Source organism: Capsella rubella, unplaced genomic scaffold (genome assembly GCF_000375325.1).
Source record: "Capsella rubella cultivar Monte Gargano unplaced genomic scaffold, Caprub1_0 scaffold_7, whole genome shotgun sequence".
Classification (NCBI taxonomy): domain Eukaryota; kingdom Viridiplantae; phylum Streptophyta; class Magnoliopsida; order Brassicales; family Brassicaceae; genus Capsella; species Capsella rubella.
The window spans coordinates 2946911-2970513 of NW_006238917.1; the positions used below are offsets into that span (position 1 = coordinate 2946911).

The 23603-nt window shown below is 39.0% G+C and overlaps 5 protein-coding genes across 8 annotated transcripts; 2 read left to right on the plus strand and 3 right to left on the minus strand.

Moving 5' to 3' along the window:
• Window positions 1-60: 60 nt before the first annotated feature.
• Window positions 61-3676, minus strand: LOC17878793 (proline-rich receptor-like protein kinase PERK14). The gene is made up of 8 exons (XM_023779844.1): window positions 2369-3676; window positions 1738-2184; window positions 1561-1647; window positions 1398-1468; window positions 1155-1240; window positions 863-1010; window positions 589-750; window positions 61-492 (listed from the first exon to the last, which is right to left on the minus strand). Exons 1-8 carry the CDS (start codon window positions 3333-3335, stop codon window positions 280-282), a joined length of 2181 nt encoding a protein of 726 aa, XP_023635612.1. The 5' UTR covers window positions 3336-3676; the 3' UTR covers window positions 61-279.
• A 364-nt stretch (window positions 3677-4040) lies between these two features.
• LOC17879569 (helicase and polymerase-containing protein TEBICHI) lies at window positions 4041-16208 on the minus strand. Of its 4 annotated transcripts, XM_023778445.1 has the most exons (28): window positions 15918-16205; window positions 14943-15382; window positions 14598-14829; window positions 14040-14514; window positions 13654-13895; window positions 13191-13255; window positions 12932-13037; window positions 12649-12849; window positions 12291-12491; window positions 11836-11997; window positions 11496-11735; window positions 11124-11336; window positions 10586-10936; window positions 10345-10497; window positions 9802-10023; window positions 9351-9569; window positions 9154-9271; window positions 7856-9000; window positions 7450-7647; window positions 7296-7340; window positions 6902-7161; window positions 6518-6707; window positions 6335-6442; window positions 5534-5886; window positions 5218-5326; window positions 4882-5022; window positions 4659-4755; window positions 4041-4576 (listed from the first exon to the last, which is right to left on the minus strand). In XM_023778445.1, the coding sequence occupies exons 1-28, from the start codon at window positions 15951-15953 to the stop codon at window positions 4509-4511; spliced, it is 6390 nt and encodes a 2129-aa protein (XP_023634213.1). In that variant the 5' UTR covers window positions 15954-16205; the 3' UTR covers window positions 4041-4508. The 4 variants fall into 4 exon arrangements, with proteins under 4 accessions (XP_023634213.1, XP_023634212.1, XP_006282845.1 ...); XM_023778444.1 differs by having other exon boundaries at window positions 13654-14514; XM_006282783.2 differs by lacking the exon at window positions 7296-7340 and having other exon boundaries at window positions 13654-14514; window positions 15918-16204.
• Window positions 16209-16267: 59 nt separating this feature from the next.
• LOC17879081 (two-on-two hemoglobin-3) lies at window positions 16268-17950 on the minus strand. The gene is made up of 4 exons (XM_006282673.2): window positions 17685-17950; window positions 17199-17329; window positions 16717-16861; window positions 16268-16565 (listed from the first exon to the last, which is right to left on the minus strand). The coding sequence occupies exons 1-4, from the start codon at window positions 17819-17821 to the stop codon at window positions 16451-16453; spliced, it is 528 nt and encodes a 175-aa protein (XP_006282735.1). The 5' UTR covers window positions 17822-17950; the 3' UTR covers window positions 16268-16450.
• Window positions 17951-18415: 465 nt separating this feature from the next.
• Window positions 18416-20584, plus strand: LOC17880958. The gene is made up of 2 exons (XM_006284227.2): window positions 18416-18727; window positions 19779-20584. The coding sequence occupies exons 1-2, from the start codon at window positions 18529-18531 to the stop codon at window positions 20411-20413; spliced, it is 834 nt and encodes a 277-aa protein (XP_006284289.1). The 5' UTR covers window positions 18416-18528; the 3' UTR covers window positions 20414-20584.
• Window positions 20585-21393: 809 nt separating this feature from the next.
• LOC17878822 (probable E3 ubiquitin ligase SUD1) lies at window positions 21394-22916 on the plus strand. The gene is made up of 3 exons (XM_023779323.1): window positions 21394-21719; window positions 21855-22427; window positions 22552-22916. The coding sequence occupies exons 1-2, from the start codon at window positions 21486-21488 to the stop codon at window positions 22323-22325; spliced, it is 705 nt and encodes a 234-aa protein (XP_023635091.1). The 5' UTR covers window positions 21394-21485; the 3' UTR covers window positions 22326-22427; window positions 22552-22916.
• The last annotated feature ends 687 nt before the right edge of the window (window positions 22917-23603 follow it).

The window sequence follows — 23603 nt, forward strand, 5'->3', positions numbered from 1 at the left end:
GTTTGCAGTACCGAGCCAAGTTTAGGATTTATATCATTGAGTTAAAACGGGAAACAGGAGAAATAGAAGTTAAATTTCAGAATAATTAAACTTGTGCCCCAATATTACAACAAATTTGTACATAAACGATCACCAAATGAACACAAGCAGTGTTCTTTATAACCCTTAGCTACAAATGAATGAAGTAGCCTAATTTCTTACCACTTTTTTTGTTAACCCCTGATGATTGTATCCTAATAAGCCAATAATTTTGGTGAAACTTACCCGATGGAACCTTAACTAAGTACTCACATGTTGTTCACTGCTCGACTGAGATGGGTTGATTCCATATTCTGAAGTGTAACCATCGCTTGAACCAGTGTCGAATCTTCTCTTACTTGTTCCGTAACGTGGTGTGATGTCATTCGGGTTTTCAGAAGAGCTATATGTCCTGCTATTCCCTGTCTCGTCGACTTTTCTTAAGGCCACTTCACCTTCAAGAGCACGTACTACCTATTCAAGTTTTTTCGTGATACAAATATATCCATGAATTAGGCTTGTTCATTTCAGATATATAGAAAAATACAGGTGTTTAAACTACTCTCAAACCTGGCTCATTCGGGGACGAAGCCAAGCTGATTGGCGAATGCAAGCAGCAGCACAAGCAGCCATGTTTGCCATCTGAGTGGTGTCATAATTCATTTCCAGCCTCTGGTCTACGACAAGGTCAAAATTTTCTCCAGAAATCGCTTTTGCAAGCAATGGCCTCGCCTAAGGATATAAAAAAAAATAACAATCTAATGAAGTTTCAAGCTTGCAGTTACTGGGAAGTATACTTCTCCAAAAAAAATCTGATGGTACATCATCATGTATGTTGACTTACCCAATCAACTAAACTCTGGTTTGTGGTAGGATCTTTGGCAAAAATTGATGGACGTCCAGTGATGAGTTCTAGAAGCACGACCCCAAATGAATATACATCTGATTTATCAGTTACTTTCCCACTAGACGCGTACTCTGGAGCCATATATCTGTTTCAATGGTGCACAAGACGTTAGTGATCACTGATTAATAAATCTGTTCATCTTGAATTTACCATACAAGAAGGAAGAAACTTGAAACGGTAAAGTATTATCTAAGATGACATAACACATCAACCATGGATGATGTTTTACCCGAAAGTTCCTACCACTCGAGTAGAGATATGAGTGAATGATGAATTGGTGTCTGAAAAAAACTTGGCTAGTCCAAAGTCAGAGACCTGAAAGAAGCAAAACAGAACAGGAACTCTAAGCTACATGTAATTTTGTTAAAAATGACAAAAAAAGTCGGATTCAATAAACGTCACTGAGAAATTTCTGGTGGGATTTTATCCTGAGAACCATTCTTAATAATGATAAGATTAAAGAGTAGATCACCTTTGCCTCATATTTGGAATCTAGAAGGATATTAGCTGCTTTGATATCACGGTGAATTATAGTTGGACTGCCTGCATTTCAAGCACGAGAAATCAATATGAGTGTCGAAAACCGATAAAAAAGAAAAGCCATTTTCATTCCCATTTAAGGAGATAACACTCACAATCCTCATGAAGATACGCTAATCCTTTTGCTGCTCCTACAGCAATCCTGAGCCTCATTTCCCACTCCAACACAGTTCCTCTGTTTCCTACAACACATATTCCCACAATACTCAACATAATGATTCTAAAGACAATATCAAATCCTTAAAGGGGTCATAATATATATATATATATACCATGTAAGTGGAACTCCAACGTATCTTTAGGAACAAACTCGTAAACCAAGAGTCTTTTATCCCCATTAACGCAATAACCAACCAACGAAACGAGGTGCTTATGATGAACCCTACTGATTGTGTCAACCTCAGCTTGGAATTCTCTTTCCCCTTGAAAGATCCCAATCTTCAACTGCTTCACCGCAACTTCTACCCCGTTTTTCAGCATCCCTTTGTGAACGTAACCGAAACCGCCTTCTCCCAAAAGATTCGCCTCAGAAAACCCATCGGTTGCCTCTGAAAGTTCTTCATAGGTGAACATTCCAGATGGCATTGAAACATCATTGTTCTCCTTTGTACCACGACTTCCACTAGATGAATATTTAGGTGGTGCAGCATGGATTGGAGGTGGCATTGTGATAATATGTGCCTGGTTTGGACCAACATTACCGCCTCGATGATGTTGAACTGATACAGTTTAAAAAGAGCCTAACATTACATAACATTTATGTGACAATCTGAAACATTAATGTTGAAATTGATCTCAAAGTTTATGTATTTAGCAGTTAGGACACTAAGCTTATGGAAAAGAAGATTCAGTTTCTTGTTTCGGAAATTCTGATGGCAAATGATTTGAATACATAATATATACCTTTTGATGGAGTTTTGGATTGATGATGAGAAGAGTCGTTGCTGTTATTTCTATTTCTGGTAGCTCTGTAAAAGACAAAGAGAAGTCCCAACAGAACAAGTAGAAGAGCTCCAACGATTACACCACCAAATAAGAATCCGGCGGAAGAGCGGTGATACGACGTCGTCTCCGGCAGACTCTTCGGTACAAGTGGCTGTGGCGTTCCCGGAGATATTGATACGCCGGGACTTGTCTTGGGCTCTATAACGGGCCCAATAGGTGGTGCTACTGTCCCCGTTAGTGGGCCAGTAGGCCCAAAGAAAGGAAGAGTTGCAGCTGCCGGCGACTTCTTCGGCGGCGGAGTAGATGAAGAGGGGAATGGCGTCGTTGAGAGCGGTGGTTTAAGTGGAGGAGAAGTTTCCGGAAGAGACGGAGACGGTTTTGGTGGGGAAGAACTGGTGGGAGGAGTAAGCGAAGGCTTAGGGCCACGGCGACGAGGAGGAGACGGCGGTGGAGGAGAAGCCGTATTCACCGGCGGGATTGAAACGGAGGGAGGTGAAGGAGGTGGCGGGGAAATGGTTTTAACAGGCGGTGATGTCTCGGTAGGAAGCGGAGAAGGCGGAGAAGACGGTTTGGCGGGAAGGAAGGGCAATGGCGGTGAACCGGAAGGAGCTGAGGCCTGAGGAGACGGTGGAGATGGAGACTCTACCGGAAGAGACGGTGGAGACACTAGCGGAGGAGACGGTGGAGACACTACGGGAGGAGACGGTGGAGATGGAGACTCTACCGGAGGAGATACAACCGGAGGAGACGGTGGGGAAGCGGTGGGAGCAAAGAGAGGCGGTGGGGGAGGCAACGGAGGAGGAGAGGTAAATGGCGGGGAAACAGGAGACAAAGGAGGAGCTGGAGGTGATGACGTCAAAGGTAAGGAATCTGCGGGAGGCGGGGAAGTAGCCGGGGCCGGCGGGGAAGCAGGAGAGAGGAACATCAAAACGAAGGCGTTTTGGGGGGGAAGGACGCAAGATTATGATTGGGTGAGGGAAGGCTTTAACAGTTTTAGTGAGTCACAGAGGAGGAGGAGGAGGAGGAAGCAGGTAGAGGACTCTATTGGGGGCATGTGATGTAATGGTTAAGTAAGTCATATTTTGTTTTTGTCGTATAGAGCAGTGTAAGCTTCTGACGCCGAGAATGTATTATCGCTTTCTCACCTGTGATTATATATTTTGTTATTTTCAAGTGTTATAAAAAGAAAAGAAAGGAAACACAATTAGTCAGACAGCGGAGCAAATCACTCAGTCAGGCTTGCAACGCCGCTCGTGAGCAACTACTACCACCACTTCACATCCCCTTGATGATAATAAATACAATTATGCGTTTTTAGTTTTTTACTTATATCATCATCTCTTCTTCATAAGTTTTGTAAGGGGCCTTTTTTTTTTGTCCCTGGCTCCCACTAAAGAATTTCAGCAATGTTATCCTCCGGATTGATATAGATAGATTAGGTTCACGGGATGGGCCTAGTTAAGATGCTTCTAACTAGTGGCCCCTTTACAGACCTAGTCTCTCTCTCTCTCTCCACTTTTTTTTCTTTTTTTTCTTTTTCTTCCTCCAATACCCTTTTCTTGGGGTCAAACTCTAAAAAACATACCAAATTATTCAACTCTATATAAAAAAAAAGAAAATACAGAGCAGATTATGAACTCATATATTTACTCCCTTGGAACCATGACTACATATATAAAAAAAAATGGTAGGTATACTATTTACATTCAAAAAGTGAAATTACTTTGCCTAATCTTTCTACGATTTTTAGTCACTGTCAGTAAAACTTTTGAAGTTACCTCTTTTTGGTTACAACTTTACATAGACTCTTCTTACGAAGCTTGATAAGAAGAGCCGCCTGAGAACACAGCAAGAGAGTAATTCCCTTTGGAATTTTCGACTCTTATCATGTGTCATATCCATCTCCATGTCTCAAGCTTCAGGCAAGGAATGTCAAATAAGACCGTCAGATCATTTCTCTTCATCACTTCATGTACATGAATCAGAGCTTAGCATCGAGTCAAGCCATCGATGTTGGAACTTTTTTTATGCATCATAACCATCCGACGATCTTCGATTAGAAGTTAAAGACTTAATAGAAAATTTGCTCATGTCTTACTTAATCAGCCTGAAACGGTTCTAAGGAGCCCCATGTTTTCCCAACCTTTAGTTTCACATGTAGAGGGACTGATACAGAATAGGATTTATTATGTCAATACATATGTACATCACATTATAAGAAGCCTGGTATACAGTATGAGCAACATACCTACAAGTGAAACCGCATTTTCCATGCTGGTTTGTAGCAATGTTGCAGCTTCTTTTACATAAGAAGGATCAACTTCCAGCACAAGTTCGTCATGTACCTGCGTTTCAATGTCTCACAATTATAAGTGATAGAAAATATGAAAATTTTACATGCAGAAGTAAGTACGATACTGCATATTTGGAAATAAACAAAACTCAAAATAAATAAAAAGTGAAAAACTCACTTGTAGAAGAATTCGACATCGTCCCTTTAACATGTGAAACCTGCTTTCAGTTGAAGGACTAGATGTTGCGCTATCGACATCATCAGTAATTGCAGAATAGATGTTTATCATTGCAATCTTGATTATATCAGCAGCAGATCCCTGAACACAACCACAACCCGGAAAAGCAAAAATGTTTGGGACTCTTAAAACCATTAGAACCAACAAAAGAGCGGCGAAAAGGGAAGAGAACACTATTTCACTCTAAATAGATGGATTTTGTAAATAGCAGTCTACTAAACGTGAGAGGATATCACTAAGCGTTAGGGAGAAAGAAAGGAAGAAACAAAATCAAACCTGGCACATGGAATTTACAGCTTGCCTTTGAGCCTTAGATTTCTCTTTGGCATTCCCAAATTTTATTTTTGACAAGAACCGCCTTCTTCCCTTGAGAGTCTGAATATATCTGCATTTTAAAATGTTCGGCAATTATAATTTCTATACAACCCAATTAATTACTAAGCTGAAAATTCTAGTTTCAACAAGAAATAACGAAAATATAGCTAGCTTCCCTATTGATCACATAAAATAATGAGAAATATTATAGTTTCAAGGAACACATGAGACTGCATTAAAAAAAAAAAGAAGGGGAAATAGAGTGTAACATCCTCACCCTTTTTCCTGGCAAAATGAAATTGTTTCGTTTAGCCAAGAGGTGACTGCAGGGAAAGAATTTTTAAAGCTTCTAATTTTCTCCTTGGCTTCATCTGAGCTGCACTCAAGCTGTTCTGCGAGTCTATTTGCACCCATTCCGTAAAGGATTCCATAGATCAATCTTTTGGTCTGATCTCTATCATGTGGACTAACAGAATCCTTGACTTTTCCAGTCCATTTTGCAGCTATCATTGTAAAGACATCACCTTCTGGCTGGCTAAGCTGTGAAACCAACGAGGAATCTCTAGAAAAGTGTGCCATAAGTCGCAACTCTATCTGTGAATAATCTGCCGTCAAGAGTAACCAATTATCCTGTGGTGGAAAAAATCATCATTAAATTCAACTTTCAAGAAAACCAGAAACCTGTTATGGCTAGGGTGATTGAAACTACATGGCACCTAAGATGCTGTGACATACTCAACACTTTTTCCAGTAAGAGCCTGTACGTATGGTTCTACCCTACTGAGATTTTGTTGTCATCTTCATTCCTCCACACTGAATGAGCTTTATAATAAAATGATCTTGACTTAGCAACTATGCTTCCAATACCTTTCAAATGCATATGTGAAATCCCCTAAACCTCAAGTAACTAGCCCAATAACTCAGGAGGACCCAAACTACTGACCTCTCTACAATAATGCTTTGGAGGAAATAAATGCTTTCAGTCGTACAATTTTTTTTTTGAGAAATATGTTTTCTTGTTGGCTTGAAGGCCAAAGACAAAAAACTTGTAGAAATCACGTAGAAATTTTAAATTTACCTGAGTAGGAACAAAGAAATCACGTGCATTTATTTTGCAACGATCAGCATTTGAATTTACGTCCTTTCCATTTTTATCCAATAAGAACTCTACTTCATGCTCAACAGACTGCAGAAAAGTAACATGGTCATTGATTTTAAGATACATGATAGAATGAAAAAGGAAACATAGCAGAAGTCATACTTGGAGATTAGGCTCCTCTATGGAAAGCCGCCCAGTTGCTGTTGATGTTTGAAGCCAGCGGCCATGCAAAGTGTACCTTTGCGTGCTCAAGCGTAGTTTAGCAAGTGAACAAATTGATCCAAGTGTACAATTTAAGAGCTTTGCCAAAGTGCGGTGTTCTTTGATAATTGGGACAACAGGATGCTCATTCCTGGGACAAAGTTGTATTCCAATGTAGGTCAGACTAAAATAGAATCATAACAGCTGGAAGAAAATGTATTCTCGATACCATAACAACAGAATTTATATGATTTATTGTTGAAAGTACCTTGAAAAGTCTGTTATCCTTTGTGATGAAATAAAAAGAACACAATGTAAGGAAAAGCAATTGGTACTCTGAAATACCTTAAAAGATCCAAGCAGTGCTTATCAGTACTTGGATGAAGTTTCCCTTTAGATTGGTTTTCCGGTATGGGCAACTTCAACTGTCCAAACAACACATTTGCAATATCAGCTGGGTTGTGCAACGAAAATGTCATGCCAGCCAATTCAAATGCTTTCTTCTCGAGGGACCGCAGTTTATCCCGCAATATATTCCGTGCCCCAAGGCATCCTTCTATATCGACGCCTATACCCCAAAGCTCCATGTCTGCAAGGACATTAACCTGAAACACAGAATGAAAGCATTATGCTGCTGCAAAACAACAAACTTATCGGAGTTAGAAATTTCTTTAGATTGTCTGCCTAGCTCTATCACATAGGATATTCCTCAGGAAGCTGTACGGTAGCAAACACTTACCATCAAATTAAAAAAATTCTGAAAAGGAAAACCAGTCACAGATGGCTGCTCGAGAAAGTACACATAAATATTTAACTGTAAGCATATCATTTAGCGGGATGCTGGTGTAGTTTAGATAATCCTTATTCGTTAAAGCAAGTTAAAGAAGATATACCAGCGGCATTTCAGTGGTTGTCAGTGCTTCAAGAAGTTCTTCAGAAACAAGGATCTTCCAAAGAGCTGAACAAAGGGCTCTCGTTTGAGCAACCCGTCTGCAGCAGCCATTGTGGGCAACCCTTCGGATCTGATTCCTCCACCTGCCACTGCGACTAGCAGCTTCAGCTGCCTCTGGGGATAGTCTTTTCTTTACTTCCTTTAACATCACATTAACAGTTTTAGCAACTTTTCAGCAACATCTATACTGAACTACCTATAAGCTAAATTTGTAGGATGATAGAAAACCAACAAATGATAAAAGATAAAAAGATATTTAAACTTTGTTGCTTTTCTTGTTCAACACCATCATCAGGACACATATGATATATACCATATTGGTTCCAATAATAGTACATCTGGAATACCTTATCAATGTTTGGATATGAGTGTCTTTCCTCATCTGGCCAAAGAATCCATGTCACAATACTCATGTCAATGGTGTGGCTTATGCGAAGCGGAGGCAACATTAGCCAAGATCCATCAACCAACTCAAGATCCATGATCCCTTCTGCAAGATTCAGGCGAGGGCATCTTTGGATTGATATAGCAGGACTCTTAAGCACCTGAATCTGGACTTTCAAATTCCATGTGAACTTTCTCGTACTTACATTGCCCATTATTTTACTGATTCTGTTCCACCTAGATTTTATAACATCAAACATGTTGTGGGTAGCAAAAACCTCATTCTTTCCAACAACTGCATCCTCGATAAGCTTTTGTTTTTCTACACATTCCAGGTTGGGAAGATCTTTATTAAGATTGACATAGTATACGGGGGAGCTATTCCAGCAGACAGCAATTCCATGTATCTCATAAGAGATGCGGGAATTCAAATCTTGTAGTTTATTATGGTGGATATCGAAGAAAAATTCGCCAGCAGATTCCCAAAGTTCCAGGAATGAATCAAATCCGCCACTAATATTTCCTGCAGTTATTGGACCCTTTTCACCTGTACCATCCTTATTACTCAAAGGAATATGCGAATTCCTAGTCAAATGCTGATCAACATTGTCCTTAGTTTTTATCTCTCTGTCATTGTAAACAGGGATAGGGAAAATATCACTGGAAAGAATACTAACAGCATTAAGCCCATTAGTGCCGACTGTAGTTCCTATAGGTTGAAAATTAGGAAGACGTCTGTTCAAGTTAACTTCTGATGAAACCCCTAAGGTAGCACCTAATACTTTCCTTGGCTTTTCTCTGTGATTATCGGTATCAAAGTTTTCACATTCTATGTGCTCCTCTGTGCTTGATTTTCCTGGAACATGTTGTAATTCATTGGGACCAACAGAGCCTCTAGAAATGTCTTTTTCAGTAGTTTCTTGTCCACTGGGACTCCTAGCAGGAGCAGATGGCAAGGGCTTTGAAAGCTCGTGAACATCCAAACCGAGTGACTTAAAAGCAGAGAATGCAGCAGCCCTCGCCTCTTCTGCTTTCTCAAGAACAATTTTGCGTGCCCCATTCTTGATTTTCTTGGCTAATCCCAGGTGCATCCTTTTTTGTCCTGCACCTGATACACCATATTAACTCCGAGCAAATTAGATGAAAGAGAATACAATATTCTTTCTGACAAAATATTCAGCTAATCAATGTTTATTTAAGCTGTAGAGATCAATGAGGCAACAAAAATATTAATTCAAACTGTCTACGAAAACTGATGTACCTTCTGCACCCCACGCTGAAGATTCAAAGAGAGCTTTGACAATTTCAGGGATGGATGCTTCAGCTATCGATTGAGATGTACGCAAGCCAGCTTTGTACAACGCCCTAGCTCTTGAACCCTTTTTATTCAACACCAAAAACCATATTTATCAACCACACTTCATATCCTAGCTACAAGTTCCTGAAAGCTGAATATACCTTTATATATGGAATGCTAGTAAGTTCGACAATCTCAGCTCTGACACCAAATGAAACACGGTTCTGGAACTTGGCAACTAAGCCTTCCAAATCATGCCATCCAAGCCTCTCACAGAACACTGAAACCATGGAAGAAAACCTTCCAGCATTCTCCTGTAGCGCTTGAACCATACCTCTAGCCACTTTAAAGGCTTCACAGACCTCAGTCACAGAAGCTTCCTGCATTCCATAGTTCAAATACAAAAACAAACAAGTTAGCTATTAGAAGTCAGTCATCACCGTGCCTTCTGATGCAAAGGCAAGCGTCGTCATCATTTTTAAAATAGGAAATTTGATACAAACAAATTTATGCAAGGGTCAAAACAAGTAGGGACACGTAAGTTAAATAAGCAGTTTAACAAAATATCATGAAGCGTAGGTGATCATGCAAGCTGCAAGGGGGGAGGGTGACCTGAACTAATTTTGACAAAATAAGAGCAACAAAAAATCGCTTGCACACTCGAAGCATTTGTTCATCTGAAAGCGTCTTCATGCTTGTTGAACCATGCCGATTGTCAAATTCTCCACGCAAATTTTTATTTACATCATGTGGTCTGTTTCTAGTGCGAACTGTTGCACCATGTGCCATGCGCATCAGGAAAGGTTCGACCACTCCAACTCTATTGCCAACAGACTGAAATTGAGAGATAAAAAGTAACAGCATCAGCGTCTAAAGATTTTCTGAAAAAAAACTACATTCCCAAATAACAAAACCTAACTCCTATAGTTCTATTCAGAAAGCTGCAAAACACTTGAAGGGTGCAATTCAGCTTTCCACAACGGAAGTGAAGGAGAAAGAGAATGCAAAACTATTTTGTAAAACACTAAAAGCTTAATAAGAAGAATAAACTTAAAACTAGAATAACAGTTAATTTAGAGGAAGAAGATAGCTAACAACATGCTTCCTGAATATCAACATATAATTATGCCATACATTATCAGAGTACAACATTACCTGCTCTAAAGGAGACAGTTCCATGAACCGTTCATAATACAATTCCCAGTTTGGTTCAACACCAACATTGATTGGTGTGACTAAGTAGACCAAATGCAAATCAGATGCCATAACTAGTCCTTCACGTGCTCGTAAAAGATCATCCAGAACTATCTGCAGCAACACCAATTACATGAACGTCAAGCATGCTTACATAACACTATAAATGAAATTTCAGTTATAGAGAGTCAGATTTGACTACAAGTGACTCCTCGGGGCAGAGTGAACTGCCAAAAGATCCACGTCCAAGGGGTGTTGTAGTGTATAACTTTGTCTCTTCATTCCACTCAAGAAATTTCCTGTGGCACAGCCACCGAAGCGAATCCTGAGCTGATTTGACCACATCTTGAAAAGGCTTTGTAGAATTGAGAAGTGTACACCTAACATAGCGATGAATATCTTTGGCACTCTGAACAATTCCACCTGCCACAACTTCTAGAATTGCATGAGTCATTCCATTTTTATCCTCAGATAAACAAGACTGCAGTGGTGGGCAGGTTTCATTAAGAAGAGCCATTATTCGCTTGACTTCTCTAGGTTTGCAAATCAACACCTGGAAAAAAAAAAAAAAAAAAAAAAAAAAAAAAAAACTCAGAACAAGAACCAAAAGCCTAGGATATCGACCAATCCAACCAAGAAAAAATGTATGTGAACAATGTGTCTACAGAAATTGCACAATGCAGTCTTAACCAGACAGAAATTTTAATAGGAAGCTTCCAGAGTCACAGAATTAGACTTACACTTTCTCCTTTTGTATCAATCCCAGTCCGCCCAGCTCTCCCAGACATTTGCTTGTACCTTGTTCCGTCAATAAAATCACGGCCAATCATTGGTTGTCGAAAAATTACCCTCCTTGCAGGCAGATTAACCCCAGCCGCCAAAGTGGATGTAGCTGTTAAGACACGTACGAGACCCTTACGGTAACAGGTCTCAACTATCTCTCTTTCTTCTACCTGCAATATAAATAGAGTTAGTTGGCCAGTGTGCTAATGAAAGAGATATTCACTATGCGTAAAATTCACTGTTACCCATGTAAATAGGAAAAGAATCACAATCCTAGTATATAATCTGGCCAGGTCAAGAAAAAATCTATGATGAATGTGTAAACGTACTGTAAGACCAGCATGATGATAGGCAACCCCAAAGGGAAGAGTTTCTTCCAATACAGGATCTACTCCAGACGGAGACCTTTGCAGGGCATCAATAGCAGATCTGATATCCATAAACTCACTATTTTCACCATCAACGTCTATGGGAAACTTTTTAATGAACTTTGAAATATGCCTAGCAGTTGATTCGCATCCTTTTCGACTCGAACAAAATATCAGCACTGAATTGCCTTCTTGAACAACCTGGATCGTGATATTATATGTGAACAAGATATGAAAAAATGCAAGTACTAAATTAGGAATTTATACAACAAGACATAAGAAGACACGTAATGCCCATTACCTCGTTACAAAGCTCAACTACATGGTCCGGGTCTTTTCCTCCCATATCAGCAGCTTTTGGTATAGTCCTCACAATTTCCATCTTTTTATTGTAAATAGTGCTACCAACTTTAATATACTCCTCTAGCGGAACTGGTCGGAACTCTGTTTGATATAAAGCTGCCTTTCAACATGTAAAACACAAATTAAATTTTATGGTTAAAAAGCCACAATAACTTCAGAAAAAGTTTCAATAGATGAAAAAAAAAATATTGAAAAACTATCGTCATCCATTTAAGAGATCTGGAGATAAACAGGTCTTCACTTTGCAGGAAACATAAAATTTATTAACAATGACGAACAGTATTTCTGTGCAATTTGATAAATACCATATATATTCTTGTAATTCCCACAGACATGCAGGTCCGTACATCAATTAACAAATACTTAAAGCCAGAAATTGTGATTTTTTCTTACTTGAAGCCAGTCAGCAACTGCTCCAACATTCGGCATTGTAGCACTCATACCCACAATTTGTAGGCCATGAGCAGGATCAGCCTTGCCACTGCTATTCCCTGAACTCTCACCACTACTTGATTCTGAACTGCCTTCACCAGCAGCATAACGAAGTTTCGTCAACATAAGTTCCAAAAGATAACCCCTATGTTGGTCACCCACCTATATAAATCATGAGTAGAAGATTCCTTTAAATGCATTCATTATCAACTATACGAAGATAGAGCACACAAAAAAAAAGGGATAAAAATTAAAGATGGTCTCAGACAGTTATATGCTTATATGAGATCCAGGCATATGAGATATGCGAAAACCATACCATATGTAGCTCATCTATAACTATTATCCCAAGTTCTGACAAACGACCCTCTTCAAGCAAGCGATTTATCAAAGAGTTGGCCTTCTCAATCGTGCAGACAGCCACAGAAGTGTCTTTAGGAAGTGTTCCACCACCCTGATTTCCATAGTAACTACGAACATGCTTACCAAGTGGTTCAAGAAGGGCCTCAAGGTGTTCTGCCTGCACCCAATTGCAAATACGCCTAAACTTACAAAAAGCAATATTATAAAACGTGTAGGATACTTGGAGAAACAAAAGAAACCTTCTCAGCGCAAATGGATACATAAGGTAGCACAAGCAATGCCATTTTTCCAGTTGTTATGACCCGACGTAGCATCAAGACTTCCGCAACAAAACTTTTACCAGCACTGCGCAAACAGCATGGTTTTGAAATTGATCATAAATTCTTGAAAGATAGAAGCCTTCTAGTGAGATTAATAATACTGCTATCATGATCTGAAGAAAATGTATGAAAAGAAGAAACTTTGAATTGGCAGATTCATAGTCAACCATGAAGATACCTTGTAGAAGCACAATATACCAGATTCCTTTTCTGCAAAACACCATCAACCTGAAGACACTCGACCTAGAAAATTAACAATTTGTATTCAGCTAATGAAAAGGACGTCAGAAGCAATAGCATGCATACAAACAGGAATACAAGAAAGAATAGAAAAACTTTCTCTTAATCACTCAGTAATCAACAACAAACTATTTAGGAAGCACAAATACCAACATATATAGCATGTACAACCACTGCAAGATATGATAAATGTCATGAAAGGAATAAAGCATGAAAAGAAAATTAATTCTGGATGACGAATACTAGCTGCAGGCTCTCAGCTGAGATTACACTATTTAACTGTAATAAGTTAGCAAATACACATCAATTTATCACGGAGTAGGAACATCAGAAATAATGATCAGCTGTATCTAAATATAATCAACAAAAAACAACCCACACATCAACCAACAGTTATGTACCTGCCAAGGATAGAGTTTAAATATTCCTTTCTTGTTGTATACACTGCAAACTTCTGAGGGAAGCCAAGTGCTAAGATTTAAACCATCTTTGTTACGATGAGAGCTTGAAGGAGTATGACTTTCTTCAGATTCACTAGAATCAACTGATTTCCTAATGTTGCCTATCATAGAACCAGATCTTTCATGATGATTTTCCTCGCACAATATATCTTTATTTTCTTCGGGTTCTGGATACACCCTGCCTATCAAGATATTATTTGCCTCAACATTATTTGCAATATCAAGAGTTTCACATCCTTTATCATCAACAAAAACAGATTCCGAGATCCTGCTGATTCCTAGAGTACTATTATTTTGATCAAATGAAGTAAATCGCTCTCGGTTACCTCCATTTGTTTTCTTATCTTGAAACAAAAGTTCAAGGTTCTTGACAGGAAGCGGCGACACTTCTTTCTTAAAATCTCTCCCATGCTTCTCTACAACCTTTGAAAAACCAATGGCTTCTTTATCCTTTACCCTGCTTTCATCTATATCTAAACTCCTCTTTAACTTTTCACTGCAATGATCTGTTTTGTTGCTGCATGAAAGAATAGTTCCATATTCACCTCCATCTTTAACTTCTACGGAACGAGAGTTCTCAATTGGAATTGCCAAACCGTCAGCAACTTGAATTGCTTCATTCCAGAAAGCATCTCCAGGTGAGAACATTGAGCTGCCACTTCCTGACTTTGGGGTTCCAACAGGACATGATTTAATGGCTAATCCAGGAGTGTGGCATTCATTTAGATGAGTAGACGATTCTGGTGCCTTGGTACACTTTCTCAAGCCCATTGGAATTTCAACAAGTTCATTGCTCGGAATCTGTGAATATACACATAAAATAATATTAGATGGAACACTATAGCAGGAGGACAGGTAACAATTACATCTGATTTCACTTTTACCTTCTTTGTAGAGTCTGAAAAAGATTTATCTCTTTTATCAGCAACACTAGCGAGTGATTCAGGCTTACTCCCCAGAGGATATGCAAGTTCATCTAGAGCTGGTATAATTTGGGAATCACAGCGCCTCTTGTGAGAAATTTTAGTATCTTGGGCAAGTGATGATGAGCTGCTTTGACGCTTCAGTTCACATGCCTTCTGATGTGGAGGTGAACCAATAATAGACTGCATTCCACTGCAAAAGAAAAAAGAGCTATTGACTAGTCAGACAAATAAAAGAATGGATGTTTCACCAACGAACTCCTTCATGATAATGGAAAGATTACAAATTCGGCACAGTCACATTACCTACAATACAAGGACAAGAAACCAGTGGTAAAGTCTCTTAGGTCTGAATTATCTTTCTGGCTAGAACAGAGCAAACCATCTGTTGCATGAGTTTCAGTTATAGCAACACCTTCTTTATGAAAAATTTGAGATCCATTCTGGTTCAAACACCCTTCAACTCCATTAGAAGTTGCGGCCCTTACAGGTTTAGGCACGCGGAGGGATATATTTTCATGAACAGACGAAGCAGAAACCTCCAAATCCAATTTTCTTGTAAACGCTTCTTGCCTTGCCTGCAACCCACTATTGGTAGTGCTTTTGTCGTCCAGAGAGGCTTTCAAGTAATTGTCCAAAGTGCCTTTGTCTCCAGGAGACCTTTCTCCTGTCACCTTCACATTTTTCTCATTTCTCCCAGACTTCAAATTTGGTGAAGAATGTTTCCTCTTCTTCGAAACATAAAACTAGTAGAACAGTGACAAGCAACATAAGAAAAAATGGTCAGCACAAACATACTTTAGCTTCAATATCAGAAAAAAAAACTCCTTCTTTTGGCCCACATCACTTCCATCATAACTAACTCACTGTTCATAATTTGACTTCAGAAAAATCTTCAAAAAACAATTCTTTTTTAACCTAATTCATGGAAAATCCATATCAAATTTGAAACTTTGTTCATGAAAAAAAAAATATCGTCTTTCTTTATAAATGATAGTTTTCTACTGTCTTAGTGGAAAACTAAAATTACGAGATTCCAGCAAAAGGCGGTTACGGTCTACTCAAACAATCCAATGAATGGAAGACTCTACAAAATTCATCGATTTGCATTGATATAGGTCAGATTTCAGAGTCAAGTTCAACAAGTGAGAAACTTCAACACGTTGCAGCAATAGAGAATTTACGCACAAAGAGGAAGAAGAGCTTCAAACATCGACACTCGTCAACAGTGCGTGGAGACATATTTATCAAAGAAACAGAGAGAAAGAGAGAGAAGCGGACCTGATCAATCCGCGATTTAGAGGAATCCGAGTCCATAGGCGGAGGAAGAAGAACAACCGCCGGAGATCTGAAAAAGAAAACCCTAGTCGGCGGTTTCAGCGCCGGAGGAAGTGAGGTGCGCCCAAATTGGAAGCAGATGTAGAGTATCAAAAATCTGTAGCGTTTGAATTTTGATTTCCCTTGTATACGGAGCTCTCTCTATCTGTGTATTATTATTATATTTTTCCTTAAAAAAATCCATTTTTATTTGTTATTCACGCTCGAATTTTCAATTTGAACCATAAAGTTGTTTTTTTTGCTTTATGAATTTTTGGGTTGCCGTTGGGCGCGCTTTATGAATTATGCAAGTATTGACTTCAAAATCCCCTTTTATTATAGATCATCTAATGAAGAAGTGCCATTGCAAATTTGCAAAGAGAGAGCCAAAACCAGTTCTATTCTCTTACATAGCTTTCCAGGAGATACCAATATTTTGTTGAATCTCTTCTGTGCTATTGAATAAAACGTACTGTAAAACAAGAATCTGCTGTTAATTATTCTTCTGCTGGTTTTGCCGCGGCGTGTTTACACGCACATTGGTGCTTATGCTTCGGTTTCTCATCCTGATTCTTCAGATCGTTTCCAGCCACAAGGAAGAACGCAGTGTGCCTGAAACAGATCAATAGCAGCAAATCAGATACAATCTGCTTGCTCACATCTCTAGAATTATAAGGTTTAAAGTGAATAAAACACCCAATCAAACTTTCATCTAACTATACAGACTTCTGACTCTGACAAGTGAGAAGAAGATTGGTGTTACCTGAAGAACTTCATCATTTTGATTTTTGAGTCCTGGTCAATGTCAGGCGAATCGTCCAGAGCGTTTTGCATGTGTTGTAGCCATCTCTCTGCAGCTTGATGGGTCACTGGAAATGGACGGTGACGTCCGATCAAAGCAGGATGACCTACACATTGGCAAGATAAACAAACAGCCAAAAAGTAAGCAATGAGTTTGGGAGATGCCAAGTCATATTTAGTCAAAACCAACTCACATAGGCGCAAGCGCAAATGTGTATCCTAATGTCCACTGTGACACATTCATACATATACAAGTGCGTCTATGTACTAAGTGAGCATCAAAAGGGCTAAAAACCAAATGAGTTAGTTAATGTGCGGTTTCTTAGTCAAAGCATATACAACCTAGAGAACCAATCACAGAGAACAACATATGAATGCAATCAGCCATTTCGGTTAAAACGCAAAGCTAGGGGAGACGAATCAAAAGGTAAGAAAAAGCCAAACCTTTCCTTTGAGAGTACAAAGGAGGGCCTCCCATACGCTGGACGAAGAACTCATACTGGTTCTGGATGGCATCATCTTTGTTTGAGTCAGAAAATATTGATCGAAACCATTCTTCTTCGTCATCGTATACCCTACTCTCCATTTCAAGACCAAGAATCAACAACAACAACAACAACAAAAAACCTTTAAGAACATAGGTCTATAAATAGAACTTGAACTGTCGAAAATCTTGAAAGTTTTTTAAGTGAAGAAGGTATAAGACTGGTCAAAACAGCCAAAATCCTAAAAAGAAAAAATTCCCAATATTTCATATCATTTGAACAAGCAGAGAGTGGACTTGATACTTGAAAGTAGAGAGAATACTAAAAAGTCACACTTTAAAACACAGTCTCCTAAGCTAAACCAGGTTTAAACGAAGAATATGAAGAGAAATAACCAAGAGGAAACATATAGAATAGAGAAGTTAGAAAAGGGAATTGAAAGAACCTGGTGTAGAAATTGGTGGAGAGATTGATGAAGGTTTGAAGACCGAGCTTTTCGAACAGATTGGATTCGTCGATGGCGAAAGCCTCAGCCTGATCGACGCCGCTCAACACCGATGCCTTCTCCTGCAGCGATTGCATCTCTCTCTCTCTCTATCTCTGGTTTCTGATGACTCTTTAGGTTCGTAGTGGTGTGAGAAACTGTGGGCGATGCGATTGAATTTTAAAAAGGATTGGGGTTCTCTCTCTCTCTCTCTCTCGGTGGTCGCGTGGAGGCAACGCTCTCTTGTTTTTATTTAAATACTTACTTTTTGCAGATGCCACATGACCAAAACTAGTTGTGTACTTGTCTTTTGTCTTTTGATTCTCTTGGTCCAATCAAATTTGTAGAATTAATTCCTCTTGTTATCGATAGTTTGGTTGGTCAACATTTGTTTTATTTTGGTTCCCATTCTGAAATTTTAAAAATGGTTTTTGAGCTTAAGAAATTTTAATTAACCCTACTGTTCATATACTGACCCTAAACACCTATATTTTTTCTGATGTACATTTAATTTAAATTGTATTTGTTTTATGGCAGTTTTTTGGAGAAGTATATTACAAATTTCAATAGGACAATTGGAGGCAATTGACATAAACAGGCCCGTTATAAAGCCCATTAGGCCATTACTCCAATTATTGATGACGATTTGCGTTTGATGAAAAAAAAAAGTGATTTAAAATCCGCGTTTAAAAAAAAGACCGAGCCGAGCTGAGCTGACCACGAAGGATATCACGGCGTCGTCGCTCTGGAATCGAGGATTTGTTTGTTTGGTTCCTTTCTTCGCTCGAAAGATTCAGGTGAGCCAATGGCGACGAACAGCAGAGAAGCAAGGAGGCGGAAGATCTTAGAAAGAGGATCTGATCGTTTAGCCTTTATCACTGGTCAAATCAACGGCGTTCCTCCTCCTTCCGATTCTTCTTCTTCTTCCCTTTCCCACTCTCTTCTCCAATCCTTACCGGACTCGATTCCCCCGCCTGATCACATACTTAATTCTCAAGAAATCGGTGCTCTCTCTCTCTCTCTCTCTCTAGGGCATTATTATTATAATTGCTCGTATCGAAGCTCGATTTCGTTGTTGTTTATGAGTGTATTTGCGTTGCATCTTTCTTTTCTCGTTTGTTATTTCGCATTGGGTGATGAGTAGATAAGCCATGCCTTTATTTTGAGCTAGGTGCTGCAAGTTTGTGTCAATTGAATTTCGCTTACTGTAATGTGTAGAAGCATAGGGAGTTATCAAGTAGGCTTCTTTAATCAAATTTTATGTGTTTTGCCTAGTTACAGATTGGAATTTCATGTATGAAATGTTTAAGAACCCGGCTTGAGCCATAAGGTGTTTGAAATAAGGCAGATCTATAGAGAAGAATAAGACGTACAGTACCCACATTTATGTATATTAGTGTATTGTGTCCTCTGATTGAAGTAGTTAATGGCCAGTGAAGCTGCTTAATCCAGATTTTCAGGGGGAACCTACTTGACTTTAGCAGAAATTAGATTTTAACATAGGCACTAGTATTTATTCTGAATCTTATTTTACTGTTCTCTACTTGTGCTTAAGTCACTGCGCTCCTTGAAATTTATTAGCCATTCTGTGGAATTCTTTCTAGGGGCGATTCAATTATCTTGTGTTTGGAAAGCTCAATTATCTTGTGTTTTTTTTATATTTCTTGCCTTGTATTTACCACAAAATTTAGAACGGAGAAATATTCCTAGAATGCTTGATCGGGGCAAATCATTCTCAAGGGGTTGTAAATATACACAGTCAGAGAACCCACTGATTGTGAAACATATTTCTGATGTTTCGTGAGGCTTACCTTTACACTGCCCTACTTATAGAGGTTACCAATTTATCTGCTATATACACTTATTTAAGTATGTGTTTTTTGCTTGCTTAACGTGTTATACTCTGAACAAGGATATTGATGGATGTCTGTCATTAGTTTCATGGATAAGCATGGCAAAATGTTAGCATCATTTATATGTTGTTGATTCCAATCTCTTATGAGCATAGTAAGAGAAAGTCAGAGGGTAACTTACTTATTTTGATGATAATTGCAGCTTTCACTAGCCAACAGGGAAACATCCCCAATGCTGTGGTGGTTGATAATGCAGATCATATCATCCATCAAAACAGAGCAGAATCGCTTCAGCCTCAGAGGTATGCTGAAACATTGGCAGAAGCCTCTGCTTCAGATCCTAGGGACACAACAATACTACCAACTCCTACAACAACAAGTGCTCAAAACCCGTCAGTGGTAGATTTAGGTGCTTCTCAAGCATTTATTCCTCTGGCTAGTTATGTGAACACCATCAAACCAAAGCACATTGGGGCGGCCATTGATGCTACAGAATGCGTACGGATGTTCTCAGCTCTTGCGATTGCACTAGTTTGTATACTATCTCATCTTGGGTTCTCTTCCCTAGTCAACATAGTAAGCTTCAGGCCTGTTTTCTTGCTCATCTTAACTGATGCGACAATTGTGCTTGGACGCGTTCTGCTGAGTCATAGTGGAGATGCGTCCTCAGCCTCGGGGACAGTAATGAACGGGCAGGGTATAGTAGACCAAGTGAGCAATGCTTTGGAGACGGTGATGATGGTAAAGAAGATCATGGAAGCACTTCTAATGGATTTTAGCTTGTACGCTGTGATTCTCATATGTGGCCTCTTGGTCACGCAAACCATATTTCCATAGGTAATTTTCAAGTAGGTTTGTTAGTTCCAAAACATAGTTACATGTCTAAGATATCTTTCTTTTCTTTTGTTGTTGCGTTTTCTGGATGCTAATTTCACTTGTGCTACAAGATCAATACTATTGTTCAGTACTTTGGAAAAAGGAAATTTTGGGGTTCAGTGTATCGCTGGATTTTGGGTGTACTTGTTCTTGGATTTTTTTTTTTTTTTTTTTTTTTGTACTTCTCTCTGCTGTATTTTGGTTTTATAGAGAAAAAGAAAAAAATGCTCGCTCATTTCCTTACCATTATCATCTCAGATTTAATACTTCACACTGTATTAGTAGTATTAGTGTAATAATAAAGACGGTATTTATTTACTTTCTTTCGTATAATTCGTATTTATCATCGAACAGATTCAGTTTTTGACCCTATAAAAATATAGAAAATTGGCCAATGAGATAGCGCCTAATTATATATATATATATATATATATATATATTTTTTTTACCCTTTCACTTTTTATTTGGGAAATCCAGCTCACTACTTCTGCCTTGAATTTAAAGCTCATTCGTATTTGGTAACTTGTTTCAACAACCCACTTAAAAATCAAAAACCTCTCTAGTTACTAAAACTATTATTTAGATCAGGTCTAGCTTTTGATCTCTGAAAGGGAAAGAAAACCTTAGAAAACTTAAGTGGAAAACTATAAAGGAAAGAAGAAAAGAAAAAATGGAACAAGTAGTAGTAGTAGATTCCTCCTGCTGTGAGATCGATCATAACTCATAAATGACCAGAGGAAATGGAAGAAGAAGAAAATCCCAAGCTGTAAAGATCATAAATTAATTACCGAGGAAGCAACGTAGTGAAGTCAATCTGTAGCTGTCGAAAACAGAGAACCATACGTCATACTCGACGAATCATAAACGTTTCGTTCATTTTTCCTTTTTTATTCTTTTTCATATATAATACGTAATATCCTTTTCTCTTTGGGAGCCATTTTTCTTCTTTTACCGCTAAAGTGAAGTGCAGAAAGAGATACAGAGAGATAGAGAGATACAAAACATACAATCCAAAGGTTTCTTGTTCCCGGAAATGGAGGTCTCTCCGTCGGAAGACAAACTCGTTGGCTCCGTCGACGGCGAAGCTGTTCCTACACAAGTATCCGACATAAAAAACGAAGCTTTAGACATTTGTCGGATTTTCCAATCACCGGAGGAACCAGACAATCCGTTGAGACATCCGTGCGCGTGTCGAGGCTCTCTCAAGTTCATCCACTCAGATTGTCTTTTTCTCTGGCTCAATCGCCGTAAATGCAACCATTGCGAGGTCTTTATATCCTTTTTTCATAAACTCTGTTTCTGCAACGAATTTGGTTTAAAGTTTACTGCTTTTTTTTTTATGTGATTTGAGGAATAAATCTTCTAAAAAGTCTCTCTTTCTCTTTTTCTTTCTCTACTGCAGATTTGTAAGCGACGCTACTCAATTGTTCCTGTTTATTCCGAGAACGCTCCAGAGAGACTATCATACCACGAATTCTTAATGGGATTGCTACTGCGAGCACTACGTTTCATGGCTTGGATTCTTCCTTGGATCTTGATGATTCCTTTCAACGCGTATTGCTTTTCTCTTCTTCCTTGTGACAAGGAGGACTTTGTGAACCACACTGTTTTTGAACTGTCCTTGAAATTTCCTGGCCTGTTTTACACTGCTGAGATAGTCTTTAGTACCACCTTTATGGTTGTTCTTGTGGAAATCATGAAAGAGCTTTTAAGGATACACCCCGAGTTTTTACGTCTTATGATCATCTTAGATAATGCTCTAAATGATAGAGACGTTACTGGCATTTTGCTGTTGTTAGCAAATCATTTTCATATCCTGTGCGACTGGTGGCATGATCAGCTCTTACACTTGCCATTTCTCCATATCTTTTAGAGGGGACCTCTTCCACTAGTGTTTGTTCCTAGAAACACGCCGCTTCATCACTTTGGAGCCATCAGAAGCTTTTTTTTCCTTTTGAATGACAACACTTTTGCTGTGAGTCTTTTGCTCTCTATAGTCAATTACTCTTACATAAAAGAAAAAAATCATGCTATTCCGGATTAACGTTGATTAATGTTTCACGAGTAACAGATTCTTCTTCTTTCTCTTGTCTCTACAGGTTCTTGCCATCAACATATATTGGTCTTTTTTCAACGTTCTTTTACCATTTTCGATTGGCCGAGGTGTCTTGTTTCTTCTACGCTGTTTCCCACATGGTTGGATTGCGGAATATCCATCTGAAGTGGCTGCGGGTGAAATGGTTATATCATCAGTTTGCTTGGCTTACCTTGGAAGTGTCTTTCCTCTGCTTCCAAACACATATCTAACAAGAGGCAGATGGTTTTTACCGTCAGTTAAAGATACATTCATCTTGTGTTTTAAACTCGGTGTTCTGCCTTGGATGCTTGGTTTCTGGCTAGATTTCTGCACTTCCCCTATATTGGGAATTACAATTTCCCAAAGCATTGATGTTCTTTCAGACTATCCAGCCCTGGCTACCAAACATTGGCGTGTGGGAATGTTGTATAGGTTCTGAATGTTTCTTAATATTAACAAATGACCAATTACAAGAATATATAGTACAGAGGAGACATAGGGTAAAAAGTATTTACAAGATAATCCCTATATTCTATTTACTTAACCATATCCTTCTATACGCCCCCTCAAGATGGAGGGAGCTGGATTACTCCAATCTTGGAACATGCTTGCTGAAACTGCCCTCTCGGAAGTGGTTTGGTAAGTGTATCAGCCAACTGGTCGTGTGTAGATACATGAGAAACCCGTAACATGTTGGACTGAATCTGATTCCTAACAAAATGATAGTCAAGAGCAATATGCTTCATACGTGAGTGGAAGACAGGATTCGCACAAAGATACGTAGCGCCAACGTTATCACAATATATCACTGGAGTAGAAGGTAGGTTCAAGCGTAGTTCAGTGTATAAAGAACATAACCATCTCACCTCCGCAGCCGTATTCGCAACAGCCCGATATTCAGCCTCAGTGGAGGAGCGAGCCACACCTTTTTGCTTATTTGATGACCAAGAAATAGGATTGCGTCCAATATATATGACATAACCATTTGTGGAGACATAATCATCTGTATCACCAGCCCAGTCTGCATCCGAGTATCCTTGAAGTTTATAAGGTGACGTAGAGAAGCAATGTAGT

Bases quoted from the DNA above. Each gene is read 5' to 3' on its own strand.
- LOC17878793 (XM_023779844.1), bottom strand. From the start codon at position 3,335: ATGTTCCTCTCTCCTGCTTCCCCGCCGGCCCCGGCTACTTCCCCGCCT. The intron at 2,185-2,368 runs GTATATATTATG...AAACTGTATCAG, and splicing joins ATCCAAAACTCCATCAAAAG to TTCAACATCATCGAGGCGGT. The intron at 1,241-1,397 runs GTGATCTACTCT...TGCTTCTTTCAG, and splicing joins ATTCCAAATATGAGGCAAAG to GTCTCTGACTTTGGACTAGC.
- LOC17879569 (XM_023778444.1), bottom strand. From the start codon at position 15,953: ATGGACTCGGATTCCTCTAAATCGCGGATTGATCAG. The intron at 12,492-12,648 runs GTATGGTTTTCG...TGATTTATATAG, and splicing joins TTATAGATGAGCTACATATG to GTGGGTGACCAACATAGGGG. The intron at 4,756-4,881 runs GTGAGTTTTTCA...ATTGAAACGCAG, and splicing joins GATGTCGAATTCTTCTACAA to GTACATGACGAACTTGTGCT.
- LOC17879081 (XM_006282673.2), bottom strand. From the start codon at position 17,821: ATGCAATCGCTGCAGGAGAAGGCATCGGTGTTGAGCGGCGTCGATCAG. The intron at 16,862-17,198 runs GTTTGGCTTTTT...GCCAATGTGTAG, and splicing joins TTTGTACTCTCAAAGGAAAG to GTCATCCTGCTTTGATCGGA. The intron at 16,566-16,716 runs GTAACACCAATC...GATCTGTTTCAG, and splicing joins AAAATGATGAAGTTCTTCAG to GCACACTGCGTTCTTCCTTG.
- LOC17880958 (XM_006284227.2), top strand. From the start codon at position 18,529: ATGGCGACGAACAGCAGAGAAGCAAGGAGGCGGAAGATCTTAGAAAGA. The intron at 18,728-19,778 runs GTGCTCTCTCTC...TGATAATTGCAG, and splicing joins ACTTAATTCTCAAGAAATCG to CTTTCACTAGCCAACAGGGA.
- LOC17878822 (XM_023779323.1), top strand. From the start codon at position 21,486: ATGGAGGTCTCTCCGTCGGAAGACAAACTCGTTGGCTCCGTCGACGGC. The intron at 21,720-21,854 runs GTCTTTATATCC...TCTCTACTGCAG, and splicing joins GTAAATGCAACCATTGCGAG to ATTTGTAAGCGACGCTACTC.